This window comes from Protopterus annectens, chromosome 2.part1 (genome assembly GCF_019279795.1).
Source record: "Protopterus annectens isolate FY-2018-M chromosome 2.part1, PAN1.0, whole genome shotgun sequence".
Lineage (NCBI taxonomy): Eukaryota > Metazoa > Chordata > Ceratodontiformes > Protopteridae > Protopterus > Protopterus annectens.
In genome coordinates this window covers 1583403607-1583418478 of record NC_056729.1, presented here as the reverse complement: position 1 = coordinate 1583418478, position 14872 = coordinate 1583403607, and the positions used below count along the sequence as shown (strand labels likewise).

At 37.2% G+C, this 14872-nt stretch overlaps 1 protein-coding gene across 1 annotated transcript; it reads right to left on the bottom strand.

The window, feature by feature from the left end:
• Nucleotides 1-13279: 13279 nt before the first annotated feature.
• On the bottom strand, nucleotides 13280-14617 carry LOC122794994 (zinc finger BED domain-containing protein 5-like). Its single transcript, XM_044063582.1, has one exon. The coding sequence runs from the start codon at nucleotides 14615-14617 to the stop codon at nucleotides 13280-13282; it is 1338 nt and encodes a 445-aa protein (XP_043919517.1).
• Between the last annotated feature and the right edge of the window lie 255 nt (nucleotides 14618-14872).

Below are 14872 nucleotides of genomic sequence, written 5' to 3'. Positions count from 1 at the left end.
CCGTTTTGCTGAATAAACCATTAATTAGATAGTTAAATGTTTATATGTTATGTTTTTTAACCATGTTTTTTAACTATGTGAAGTTATACAATATGTTTTTCATTCAGCCTTTTGAATAAGTTTTAGTTATAAATGTTTTTTATGTATGAAAGAGTTAATATGTATTAGTGAAGTGATTTTTACTGGGAAATGTTTTGATTGGTTAGAGCTTTGTATAAGAAATGGGGAAATGATGTATTGTATTGTCTGAAGAAGCAGCTTTGGCTAAGAAAGCACTCACCTTTTTACTTGGATTAAATTGATGATTTTATCAGCCGTGGTCTGGTATCGCCTAGTCTTTTCATTTTGTGTTGTTGTTGTGTTGGGAGACCAGTTTACCTACACCACTTTACTTTTCTGCAGTATTTGTTAGAGCATGTTTTAAATTTATAGTTTTTAACATTTTTCCAATATGCAGTAAAACAAAACATATGAACCAATAATGACAAAACTGCCCAGTTCAGAACATTTCAACCATAAAAGGCCACTCAAACTTCTGTCATTAGAATCCAACAATATCAGTCAATATGTACAATTTCTGCACAAGTAAAAGTCATCTTGAATAATTCCACATTAAAGAGATCTGTAACTAATGTTGCTGCTGGCAAACAACTTTATATTTCAGTGTTTCATCTACAAATTCAGTAAATGCTGCCCTTGAAGAATTAATTATCTGTGTTACATTAAAAATGGTAAGCTGGTAATACTGCAATAGGGAAATGGATGGCAAACTAAAAACAACTTCATCTATATGCTGTGGGAGTAGAACCCACACCCTTCTGCATCAAGATACAAGTATACTACCTGTTGTGCTACTAACAACAATGCTTTAAAATTCTAAACCACAATATTGATACTATTTGCTAAACAAAACAGCTACACACTGTAAACTGACTTAGCATGAAGAGCAGTAATCTTCTTTTCCCTTGAAACTCACAATTCCTTGAAAACATACTTGAAACTAAATTCCTTGAAAAATGCACCTGAAGCTCAGTTCCTTGAAAAATACAGCTTGGTAGTTGGGGGTACAGGATTCAGACTCTTGTTTCCTGTAGCTAATGTGCAAGGCTTGAGCTTGAGCAAATTAGTAACTACCTGCTAATCCTCACTAGGGCATTTCAACATGTCACATACATACCTCAACCTCTTAGTGCAAGAAATCTGGACAAAGCCTAAAATAAATAGGAACAGGCTATAAATATTGCTCTTGTGAACTTAGAAATGGCTGGAATAACATGATTTGTGTTAGTAGGCATTTTTCTAAAATATATGTTGTATAAAACTCAAATGTCAAAGTGGTTAGAAAAACATTCTACCTTGCACACCTTATCATGAAGGGATTCACATCCAGATCCAAGGATGTCATTGTACCCCTATACTCCTCCTTCATCAGACCCATGATTGAGTACAATGCCCCATTTGGTATGTACCTCACCCGGCATTTGCAACAGCTGGAGAGACCACAAAAGTACCTCACCACGAGGATCAAGGGTCTCCAACATATGTCTTATTCTGCCAGACTAAAGAAACTCCAGCTCTATTCAGTAGCATACCGCCTGCTCAGAGGTGATCTCTGCCTGACGTACAAGGCCATGTCCAATCAGGAATTGATGGACATGCTCCACCTCAAAAAATCCAAATCCATCAGAACCACGAGAGCTAAAGACTTAAACCTCGGCACAAGTATGTATAAGACATGCTGGAGGGATAGATTCATAACCCAGAGGCTTCCCATGCTCTGGAACAAGATCCCAGTTCATGTTAGGCAGAGCCCCTCACTGACTCTCTTCAAGAGAAATCTTGATGAGTGGATGGGAGATCGTAAGTTTACCCCAGGGGTCACATCTGTGTCACTACTAGACAGGGGCACAGTAAACTAATTCTATTATATAAGGGGACCTCCACTGTGTCACTAGTAGACAGAGGCACAGTATTCTAAATCTATTCTGTGCATTTTTGTACCATTTCATGGGGTGGCGAAAGCCACATCACTATGGCTAGGCTTACAAATGCCCCAGGGCAGATAGCCTAGTGCTAAACTATGAAACTATGAAACTATGAAACTATTATTTAGCAACTTCAATCCTTTTTAAGAGGAATATGGGGCAAAACTATGGGGCAAAAATCTGGACATTCTTCAAAAACCTGGACAGTTGAGGGGTATGCTACCTCCCTCTTACACACACACACACACACATACACACACACACACACACACACATACACACACACACACACACACACACACACACACACAGTAAAGCAAAGTTGCTAAATGAGTTACTGTAATCACTTCATAAGATAGAAATCAGAGCAAATGTATTATTGTGTCCTTTTGTAAAAAATGGAAAAGGCATGCATTTACCATAGACAACTGATTACTAGCTTTAAAAATGCCAAATACTTCAGGTGGAAATTAATTTAAAGAGCACTTTCCTTTTTTTAGGCATGGGAAAACTAAATAAATAAGCTTACTGAAGTGAAAGAGAGTAATACCACTTTTTATTAGTAGGGTCACACTGTTTACTTTCTATTCAAGTCTATGGAAGTCTTCCAGTTTTGTTTCCACCCCTCGTCACACACTGCGTGATTAGTTTATGTAACACAATTAGCAGCTCTCAAATGCTAAGCACATTCATGCTCCAGGCTGTTATGACTTCACCAAGAACTAGGCATTCAAAAGCAGTATTAGTCGCTCTGACCTACTCATCTCCTCAAATGAATTTTTTGCCAGGACATAAGAACAAATTAGCTTGCACCTGCATATAAATTAAAGCACTTTGCACATACTAGAGTAAAAATGAATAAATACATTCAAAACAAAGCTTATATTGCACTATTATAAGTAAAAGGAAGTTCGAATGTGCACTGTAAGTAACCTTGATTCTAAGCTAATTCGTTAAGCAGCTCAGATGTTTGAACTGCTTTCCATTTCCATAAAATTCCTTACAAGACATTTGTTGGAATAAATGGCAGAAAGTGAAAAATGATTTTTAAATGGCACTAGTTAATGCGGCATATAGTCACAGGATCTACAGTTTATCATAACAGCATTTTCTTAAATATGCAAACAACTGAATGAAGTACTTAGACACATATTTTATGGTGATGGTTAGCAAATCATTTTAAAATACTATACACAGACCCACCTATCTATCTCTCACTTGTCCGGTCCACTGCACTGCACTGTGCAAACATCTTCTACTTCAAATTCTGCATGCACAGAAGACAAAGATGTAAACAATCGGTAACACAGACAATGTTTTCGTCTTCTGCACCTGTAAGACCAGACGCAAAGGGCATTCTTAAAGAAGAACACCCTTAAAAAATAAACGTAATTTTTTTTTAATTAAAAGAAAATGTGCACTACAATTGATTTTATTTTTTCTGGATAATACAGGCAGTCTCCATTTTTCTGAACAGTGTCCCTTAATTCTGGACAGTCTACAAGAATTCTGGATGGTTGGCAACCCTACCACCAAGCTGGCTAAAGAGAAGTTTGAAAATTGCATATCCATAATGTCAAGACCTTTGATTAGTCAGAGATAAGTGGGTGGTGTATTGGGGTTAGAAGGCTATTAAAGATGCTAAATTGGTGCAGACTAATAAGGGTGCTTTACTGGGTCAGATTATGCTAAACAGTACTAAATTTTTCTGGCATTAATGTTTACACAATATTGAATTCTGCTAAATCTATAGGTATTGCCACTTAACACCCAAGTAGCTGCTGTAAGTTTGCTGACTCAAGGTATTTGATCTATATTTACTGCTTTATAGGGTATGGTTTTATGGACACTTCTATAGGGAAAATTTGCTCTGTAGGTATTTGCTACTATACAGGGCACTGCTAACTGCTGCTGAGCTGTGAGCATCTTCTGGCAAATGCTCCAAATTTTAAGCAAGCAGAAAAAACAGAAAACTAGCTAATTTTAGCCCTCTGGATAAGAAATGACTACACTATGAGCCCTTTTTGTGTGTTTCCCAACTCAGACAGACCAGGAACACTCCTCCTGCCATGAAATGAATAAACCCAGCACTCCAAATGTAAAAACATAGTAGAAAAGACCAAAAAGTGCAGTGTTACCAGAAACTGATTAAACAACTAGCTGGGAATCCCTTGTTGAAGGTGAATTCAAAACAGTCTTACAGCAGTAACGGTGAGAGGAAAGGCAATTTTTTTTACAAAAATACAGTGAAATGCACAAATAAAAGCAGGAAACAGTATCGATCACTCAAACCAGCTTAAGCAAGTGTGATTTAATAAACAAAAGTACTTGGCTTTACCTGGATGGTACAGGATACAAATAAAACATTTCAGGAACACAGACTAGGATGCCAAGCTTTGCTGAGCTCTGGAAAAGAAGCACTTTACACTGGGAGAGTGCATTATCCTCCATTTTTGTGAAGACCAGGTCAAGGATATTTGTGCCCCTGGTGGGCATGCAGACTATCTGTTCAGGGGTGTTTGTGTTAACTATGTCTAGGAATTTCTGGGCCTGCATGTTTGAGGTCATGTAGAATTCCTAATTAATGATGGAGTAGTTAAAGTCTCTTATGAATATTGTGTTGGGTTGAATGGGAAGTGTCCCTCATACTTTCAAGTATGTAGTATGGAGTAGGACCTATAGCTTGCAAGGATATTATATGGGACTTTACTTGTGGTAGGTTGGATGTGGAGAAGCCTGTGTTTGCCATACTGTTTGACAGGCCTTGAAGTGTGCTCATGTTTGATGTAAATTGACACTCCTCCACCTTTAAACCCAATTTGTGCAGTTCCTGGTCTAGCTGTGGGGAAGGTATTATAGCCTTGCATTGCCAGGGTGTCTTCTGCAGCTTTAAACCAAGTTTGATAACTGCATAGATGTATATATTCTCCAGGATGCAGAGAGGTTGCAGAGAGTAGAGTTTCTTGTTTAGACTGCAGGCATGGAGCAGAAACACCTCTAGATTATTTTAAGTTGGTTTAGCTATGTTGATAGGATTATCAGGTTGATACAGCCTAAGAAAGGCACTCTTGGATGAACAAGATTTTAGCCAATTTTCAAAAATCTGGGTGGGGGTAGATGCAGACCATCCCTGGCAAAGCAGTATGGTGTGTCTACTACAACATCCAAGGTGGACAACTATTGTACACCCTTGCAGTGACACCCTTCATAACAGATACACACAATTTCCTTTTTAACCAGTCCACAGGACATCAAAAGAAGATGGCAGGAGAAGTTCCAGCAGCTTCTAAGTGAAGAAACCCCCCACAGAAGCTGTACTGCCCAAACACAGCCTACAATGACAGAAGAGGAGGAGCCCACCCTAGAAGAAGCAAGGACAGCACTAAGGAAAATGAAGGGTGGGAAAGCAGCAGGCTCAGATGAGGTCACAGCAGATATGAGAAAGATGCTGTGGGTGGTAGGTGAGAAATGGCTCCTGAGGATGCTCATAACAGTGTGCAGAGAAAGGCGTATCCCAGATGACTGGAGAATAAGCATAATGATGCCAGTGTTCAAGAACAAAGGGGGACATTCAGAATTGTGGGCAGTACAGAAGTATCAAATTCCTGTCACACTGCATGAATGTTCTGGAGAGGGTGATTGATAAAAGAATGCACAGAGTAGTAAAAAGTAAGATGGGAAATGACCAGTTCTGATCCAGATCAGGATGCAGCATGACTGACCTGATGTTTGCAGTGAGACATATAGTTGAAAAGAAGCTAGAAATGAGGAAAGAGTATAATTGGACATTCCTAGACTTGGAGAAGGCATATGACAAGGTCCCAAGAAAGTTGATCTCGGTAGTCCTGAAGCATTGGTAGTATTAGTACAGGCTATGTACAAGGATGGAATGATTCATGTACAGTTTTTGGTCTCACAGAAGGGTTCCTAGTAGCAATGGGTATACACCAGGGTTCAGCTCTGAGTTCACTGTTGTTCATACTGGTGATGGATTTCTTTAGCAAATAGGTTGGAGGGGACAGATCAACAAAGTTGCTGCATGCATGTGATGTGGCATTACAGGCAAAATCTGAGCAAGAACTTCAGCAAAGGTTAGGGGAATGAAATGCAAATCTGAAGGCTCATGGGATGAAACCAAGTACAGATAAGACAGTTGTAGTGGCAGCAAATGGGATAAATCAGAAGATGCTGAGAATTAAGATAGAAGGGAAAATAGTAGAACAGGTTAACATCTTCAGGTATCGGGGAGGGGTGGATGAGGAGGAGGGAAGTCTGAACGAGGAGCTCAAATCTAGAATCAGAAGAAATGCAGCCAACTGGCACAGAGTGTTGGTGTAGTGTATGACAGAAGAATGTCAAAAAAAGCTCAAAAGTAAGGTGTCAAAAGAGTGGTGAGACCAGTACACTGTATGGTACAGAAACCTGGGCAGTAAAGACAAAACAGTTGAGGAAGTTATAGGCAATGGAGATGAAGTCCCTGAGAAGGGTGGTAGGACGCCCACTGTGGAACAGACATAGAAATGGGACATAAGAGCAGAAAGGTCAAAGAGAACTGATTAAGGTGAGTCAGGCACATGTGCCAAAAGGCAATATAGTTAAGATAATTTGGGACAGACAGCAAGAAGGCAAGAGGAAACAAGGGCATCCAGCAAAGAGGAGGATGGATTGTTTGAGACAAGAACTGTGACAGTCAGGCATGAGTGTTGAAGAAGGCAGGAGCGTGGCACTGAATAGAGAGAGATGGTAAAAGTTAACACAATACCCCAACCCCATGAAGAAGATTAGGAAAAAGGAGGTTGATGATGATGATGATGATGACGACGATGGAGTCTCACCAAAAATTAAGTCAGTTACCTTCTGTTGATACTTCAGCATCATCGTTGGAGAAGGTAGGATGCTGCTCAGTGCTGGGCTCATACAAGCTTGGGATGCATAGTCTGACAGCTCTATTATGTATCTCTTCATATAGACCAGGAAGATATGTCTCAGGGCATTTACACCCACATGGGCTTTGATGGGTTCATTTTTGTACTTGTGGTGAAGTGACTTAAGTGCATCCATGTTCTAGTGTGTCACTTGTTTGTCTCTATTACAAATAATAAGAAGGCATGGAGTTTCATTCAGATGCTTTAATATATACAAACATCAGGATGGATAGCAGCATCTTTAAATAAGAATGAACTAACTAACAAACAGAGATTACATACATACATGTTCACATCTCAACAGCTAACTGCAAAATGGCAGTCAGGCTCACACGTGCTCAGTACTTATACTCTAGTGCAAGCATTGTTTAGCTTCTTAAATGTATATACACATGAATATTGATCTGCTTGGTGGATGCCAGACAGGTGACTGTAATTCTCTCCTTGCTCAGCCTGGTGAGTGAGATATCTATGTGTCTCACAATAGATCCTCCTTTGACTAAGAAATTGTGTTGTGTGGTGGTTTGCCCTATGGGCTTAGAGGTTGAGACACCTTGTGATAACACTGTATGGGCCTTGCTGAATCTACTTATTCTGTGTGTGAAGTCGAGGAGGTCTTTCAGGTTTTAGGAAGATTACATTTGAGAGCCTCAGCATAAGTAGGTCTATGTGTCTGGTCTATACTATGCATAACAGGTGTAGTGTATGCATCACTGACTACCTGTTTGGTGTTATTTGAGTTGGTAAGTGAATGCCTTGCCTCCAATGACACTGTATAACTAGATCTCTCACATACTGTACCAGTTTGCTTTAGAATTAGGTGGTTGTTAGTATGAATGACACAATTGCTGCATTGCCTCAGGATGCCCAAATCCACCAATTTGGGTGCAGAGATAGTAGAAAAGTGCAATTCCATGGTAATAGACCCTTAATTCATGATTTTGTATGACTGGATGTACAAGAGGGATTAACAGTTGGTTACTAGGTTGTTACTTGTATTTGCAGCGCTATACAGCCTCCTACATGAAAGCCAGTTTCTCTTTGCGCGAGTATATAATGGGGAGACTTCTGAGGTAGTCTATTACTGTATATGGAATTTTTTTATTCAGGACCCTCTCAAAGTGTGGCACAGATGTCAAGCAAATGAGAACTCTATGAAAATGATAATGGAAGAGGTATATAGAGTAAAGGGAAAACAAGTGAAGAAAATGTTAGTAATAATAAAAAAAGTTATAGATGCTATTTTAAAGGTGAGCAAAGTTATAAGATTGGTTGCATATGATGCAGCAAAAGCCTTTAACTCAGAAAGTCACGAGGCAAAGTGGGATATTTTAGGGGATTGTGGGGTGGAGAGAAAAATAATAAAGGTATTAAAGAAGTCTTATAAGATGTTTTGGGTGAAGGTTATGGTAAATGGCTGGTGAGGAAAGAAAATAAAGAATGAAAAAGGTGTGAAACAGGGGTATCCAACAAATATATTTTTATTTGTGCTAATACTGACTGCAATAATGCAAACAAGCATTGGCAAAATTAGAAAAGCAGGAAGGGAAATGGAAAAAAATGTAATAATATCTGTGTGTCTTTCATTTGTAGATGATTTTGTTATTGTAACAAAAGTATTGCATGGATGAGGTAAACTCTGACACGAATGAAAAGGGGGTAAACAAAAGGTGGCTTAAAGTTAAATAGATCAAAAGTAAATGGTTTGGTGAAATGAAGAATACAAATGGAATATATTTTAATAGAAGTGAGATGAACATATTAGGAATCAGTTTTGGTGAAAGTAAAACAAATATCAGAACAATGGAGAAAAATTCTGGTTGAAATACAGAAGTTAGATGGTGGAAAATGCTGTATTTATGCTTTGAAAAGAAGGTATATATGTTAAATACATAAATTCTAGGAAAGATGGCATATTTGTGAAGTATTTATATATATATATATATATATATATATATATATATATATATATATATATACATACATGTTTCCTGGAAAAAAACGGAAATATAATTTTTTTAATTTTTATTTTGGGATCAAGGCTCAGTCCAGTTCGAAAGGAAATTGTGTATAGTAAAAAAAGAAGAAGGAGGCTTCAATAAAAAAATCTAGTTGTATATTTGGTGTCTATAAACCTTTTTTGAGTATTACAAAATATGGAAAGTTGTTTGATAGGGAGATACTGTATGTGAAATATGGAGAGAGAGAAAATGGAAAGAAAAGAAGTAAATAGGAGGAGATGGTGAAACAAAGAAAGCACACAATGATAAGAAGATGTCATGGGAAATTAAAACTGATGATGTAAAAACAAAAAAAACAGACTGAAATGTGTGTCATGATAAAGGAGAAATATTATTTAAAATATCTATTAAAATATTATAAAGACATGCAGTGAGATTACATCTTCTTCCTCCTAATTTTAGTTTTCCTACTGATCTTCTTGCAGCCTCAAATATCAAGGGGGGGGGTTCATAAAAGTTACCAAAAAGACTAGACTACATGTACACTTAGTGTAATCTTTCTGAGTGACTACAAAGCAGAAAACATGTGGTAGGTTTGTTCTTCAATGCAGATTGTGTACACTTAGTGTAGGAGTTAATGAAGCAATAAAAAGAAGGGAAAAAATTCAAGATCTTTTTATGAGGCTGGAGATTTTTGTGGAGATTTTTACTGGATAAGTTGTTTGTAAGAAGTACTATGAAATATAAAATAATGGAAGAGAGAGAACTAATGAGAATAATGTTTTTTGGAAAAAAGTTTAAATGAGTCTAAGTGGGAATGTTTTGAGAATAAACATGGATATAATATTGTATGGAAAATATGAAAAAAGAAAAAGTGTAAAGTTGACAAATGGAATAAAAAAAAGATGGTAACAGCATAGTAACAGCACAGGTATTGTGGAAAATAAGATGTGATGAATAATAAAAACAGCAACAATGAAGATGTGTTGGCTAAACTAAAAAGACGGTTGAAGAGAAAAGAATGGGAGTTAGAGTGAAAGACATTAAAGTCTGTGAAACTGAACATGTAAAATGCTGAAAAATATTGTAAATGCTGTACATATTGTAGAAATATAAATAGAATAATAGAATGGAAGGGATGTGATGTATTAAGATAGATTCATATGTATAATATATATATATATATATATATATATATATATATATATATATATATATATATATATATATATATATATATATATATATATATATATATATATATATATATATATAGTTTCACTTCATATCATCAAAAGCTCATTTAATCGAATTTCAAAACAGCGAGACCAAATCATCGAAAACTCAAATCGTCGAAAACTCATAACATCGAATCTCAAATTATTGAAAACTACAAAGCAACTAGAAATAACATCCCAGACACTGTTTACTACATCTATGCAGGGTGGCAAGGCCCCCTGCACCCCCTACACCCCCCGAAAATTAAATATACCAACTCCAAGGTCGCACTACAGTGGGGTTAGGAAATTACCTTTTTCCCCCACTGTAGTGCAACCTTGGAGTAGGTATATTTAATGTACGGGGGTTGTGGGGGCAGAGGCCTCCACATAGGGGTGCAGGGGGCTTGCCCCCCTGCATAAATGTAGTTAAAACTCTGTGGGATGTTATTTCTAGTTGCTTTGTAGTTTTTATTTCGACGCTTTGTGTTTTCGATGATTTGGTCTCGCTGTTTTGAAATTCGATGAAACGCGCTTTCGACGATATGAAGTGAAACCATATATATATATATATATATATATATATATATATATATATATCAAGCAACCATTACTGTTTTGATAGGTGCCAAGGGATCTTTTATATCTACCTGAGCTACCAGTGACTCGAGCAGACAGGACATCATTTTATCATCTTATCTGAAGGGCGACACACTCAGGAATGCAGCACCTGCCTAATATTGCACTGTAGTGTCAGTAATCCAATCACCTGAAGAAGAAATATAACCCACAGCCTTCTGGTCTTCCAGCACCTGAGGCATGTGTGCTGCCTGTCGGCCACTGATACTGCAATTATGCTTGTGGTTACACCACATGCTTTGTCTCACGCTGGTTCTTGTGTATTCACATAGTTTGACCTTGGTTACACCTCGTGCATTTACCATGCTTTGTCTCACTCTGGTTCTTGTCCATTTATGTAGTTTGACCTTGGTTACACCTCGTGCATTTACCATGCTTTGTCTCACTCTGGTTCTTGTGCATTCACGTAGTTTGACCTTGGTTATACCACATGCATTTACCATGCTTTGTCTCACTCTGCTTCTTGTGCATTCATGTAGTTTGACCTTGGTTACACCTCGTGCATTTACCATGCTTTGTCTCACTCTGGTTCTTGTGCATTCATGTAGTTTGACCTTGGTTACACCTTGCGCATTTGCCAGCCTTTGTCTCACTCTGGTTCTTCTGCATTCACGTAGTTTGACCTTGGTTACAACTTGTGCATTTACCATGCTTTGTCTCACTCTGGTTCTTGTGCATTCATGTAATTTGACCTTGGTTACACCTCATGCATTTACCATGCTTTGTCTCACTCTGGTTCTTGTCCATTCACTTAGTTTAACCTTTAATATTAACTTTGCATTTTACCTCACACAGATCGGTAGCCATGTTTAAATTAGCATTCTGGTTTTTAACCATTTCTTTCTCTCTGGTAATTTCAGTTGCCTTTTCTAAAGTTAGATTAACTTGAAGTTCTAACTTTTGAGATGCTTCTGCACCATTCAGCCCAATCACAATTCTGTCTCTGTTTAGTTCATCTTTTGTGCCATTTTAAGTTTATTGGTTCATAGGTGTTTATTAGGCTAATGACAACAAGGGCCTTTTTAAGCCTAGCCATGCATCCCAGATGTCTGACAATCTCTGGTACCCTTGATAAATGTAAGCATTGGTTTGAGGGAAGAAACATTTACAAGTAGGGGAACCATTTACAGGCTGCCTGTATCTGTTAGAGACATAGGTGCCAACAGTTTTTTAGCCCATTCATACAGTCGTTTTACAAACACTTTAACAGAATTATTTTTAGTTTGTAAACATCTGGAGAACCATGCCCTTTAATGAATTATATCTATTTTTGGCTCAAAATGTTCATCTAGTGATCATTGACTGATATGTAGCAACCTGGCCCACCATAAATGGAAGGAAGGCTTTCTCTTCAGGCCTCATAGAGTACAGAAAAGTAGTGACCTGGATTCATCTATTTGTTTATCTAATTTGGTTGCCACATGAAATCCTATGAAAGTCTCTATCCAGGCAGGGCCAGCCAAATGGTTTTGTAAAGTAAAAATGGCTGTTATAAGTTAAATTTCATCATTAATGAAGAAATTTGGGTTTCTTGACCAGAAAGGTAAAATGAGGACTTTGTGAAGTAAACCAGCTTTTTGTCAGTAAAATATTCAACACTGAGTTTGGAAGAGTCACTTTGCATTTGAGTAGTTTTGTAACTGGTAAGACTTTTTTAGTTTTTCATTCTTTGAGAATATCCCAGTTTGGTTACCATGTAATACTACATGCCGGCAGTCACCCAGTAATATTCACTGGGAGTCTTGAAATATCAGAATACCCAATTATCTTAGCCAAACATATAATTTTTATTCTATGCAACATGACAGCTCAACAGGAATAATATATGGATGCTGTAGACATTGTACTGGACTATGTTAGTAATGTGTGAATTGAACCAAAGGGTGAAGCTCGTAACTTAAAAATTAGCATGTTTCCCCTGTACTTACCAATGACTCTATTCTTGGAGTAGAACCTGAAAGTTTACAGATACAAAGAGTGAAAATAAAGTTCTTTGTCAGAGATCTTGGGGTCACTATCCGTGATCTTATAAGGTAGTGGTTCCCAACCTTTTTTGACTTGCGTACCCCTTGGCAATCCATTTCCCTGAAATTGTACCCCTCATATTGTTGGCATTTGCAATAGTTGCTTTTATGTCCAATGTATGTGTTGTAAATGTAACTAATAAAATGTAATAATAAAAAACAATCTTTAAGAGTAAAGTGAACAAACAGTGCATATATATATAGATGTATCAGTGATACATATAAATAAGTTATAAAGTTATCATACAATTAAACATTTCAAACTTAATAAAATTTCAAATTAAACAAACAATTATTAAGCAACTTTATCCTGCACATATTTAGTGTGAGCCTTGTGCTTGTTGTGAGGCACATAGTTTTTTGAAATTGGGTCCAACTGATGAAAGGTGGTAATCGTAAATCTGGGACTGCATTCAGCTTATTACGATATTTGTTTTTAATTAAGACATAAGAAGAGAAAGCTCTCTTTGCTAGTTCAGTACTTGTAAATGGCAAAAGAAACAAAAGGGCCTTGTCAGAAAGCTGTTCTTATTCTCTGCTGATGTTTGCCCAAAAGTTAATAAGAAAGTGTCCTTTGAATTCAGAATTTAAAGTACTATCAGTTGAAAGTTCAATCAACTTCTCTTTCTCCTTGACTGATAATTTAGCTGCCTGGACATATTGTTCTTCAAAAGGATTTGAAATCCAATAGATTTCTTCTTCAAGTTTGGGGAAGTGCTTCTGGAAGTCCGATTTTAGCCCATTCAAGTGTTCATTTATTTTCTTCCTTATTTCCCAGGATAGATTAAGCTTGTTTTCAGATAAGAAATTATGCAAAGTTTCAAATACCTCAGATTGGCCATTTTCAAGACATGACCTCCAAAAATCTATTTTTTTAATCATAGATTCAATTTTGTCTGAGACATTGAAGATCGTTATTGAGCTATTCTGAAGTGTCAAATTTAATTTGTTTATAATCTGGAAAATATCTGATAAATATGCAAGTGCCTGAAGCCAATTACAGTCGTGTAACTTGGAAGCAAGGAAGAAAGGATGGTCTTCAAAAAAACACCTGGACTTCATGTCTAAGTTCAAACAAGTAAGTACTTTACCACGAGAAAGCCACCTTACTTCTGTATGAAGGAGCAGAGTAGAATGAGGGCTCATCATCTCTTCACACAGAGCTTTAAAAATTCTTGAGTTTGTGGACTTCAACTTTATAAAATTCACCACTTTCACAGCTTCATCCAAAACAAGTTTTAATTCACCAGGGAGGTTCTTACATGCTAAACTTTGTCTGTGGATGCAACAGTGGCTCCAACTTATATTGGGAGCTACCTTCATGACAAGATCACGAAGACCAGAGTAAATCCCTGACATAGACTTGGCACCATCGGTACATAATCCACAACAATTAGACCAATTAATCTCCTTTTCTTTGAAATAACAATCAGTAACATTAAATATATCCTTACCCCTTGTGCGTTGTGACAGAGGATGACAAAGCAAAAGGTTTTCTTCAACTTCATTATCTTTCAAATACCTTGCAATAACAAGCAAAATAGCACAATTGGCAACATCTGTGCTTTCATCAACTTGAATACCGAAAATTTTACTGCTTTTAGTTCTACCTATTATTGGCATCTCAACATCATCAGACATATCTTCAATTCTTTGAGATATTGTATTGTTCGAAAGAGAGATGGTGGTCATTTTCCGCACATGTTCTTCTCCAAGCATACATCGAACAGCATCTGTTATACAGGGAGATATTAGATTCTCGGCTATGGTATGACTTTTACCAGATTTTGCGATACGGTAACTAATACGGTAATTAGCTTCAACTGCGCATTTACCAGCCTTTGTCTCACTCTGGTTCTTGTGCATTCACGTAGTTTGACCTTGGTTACAACTTGTGCATTTACCATGCTTTGTCTCACTCTGGTTCTTGTGCATTCATGTAGTTTGACCTTGGTTACACCTCGTGCATTTACCATGCTTTGTCTCACTCTGGTTCTTGTCCATTCACTTAGTTTGACCTTTAATATTAACTTTGCATTTTACCTCACAGATCAGTAGCCATGTTTAAATTAGCATTCTGGTTTTTAACCATTTCTTTCTCCCTGGTAATTTCAGTTGCCT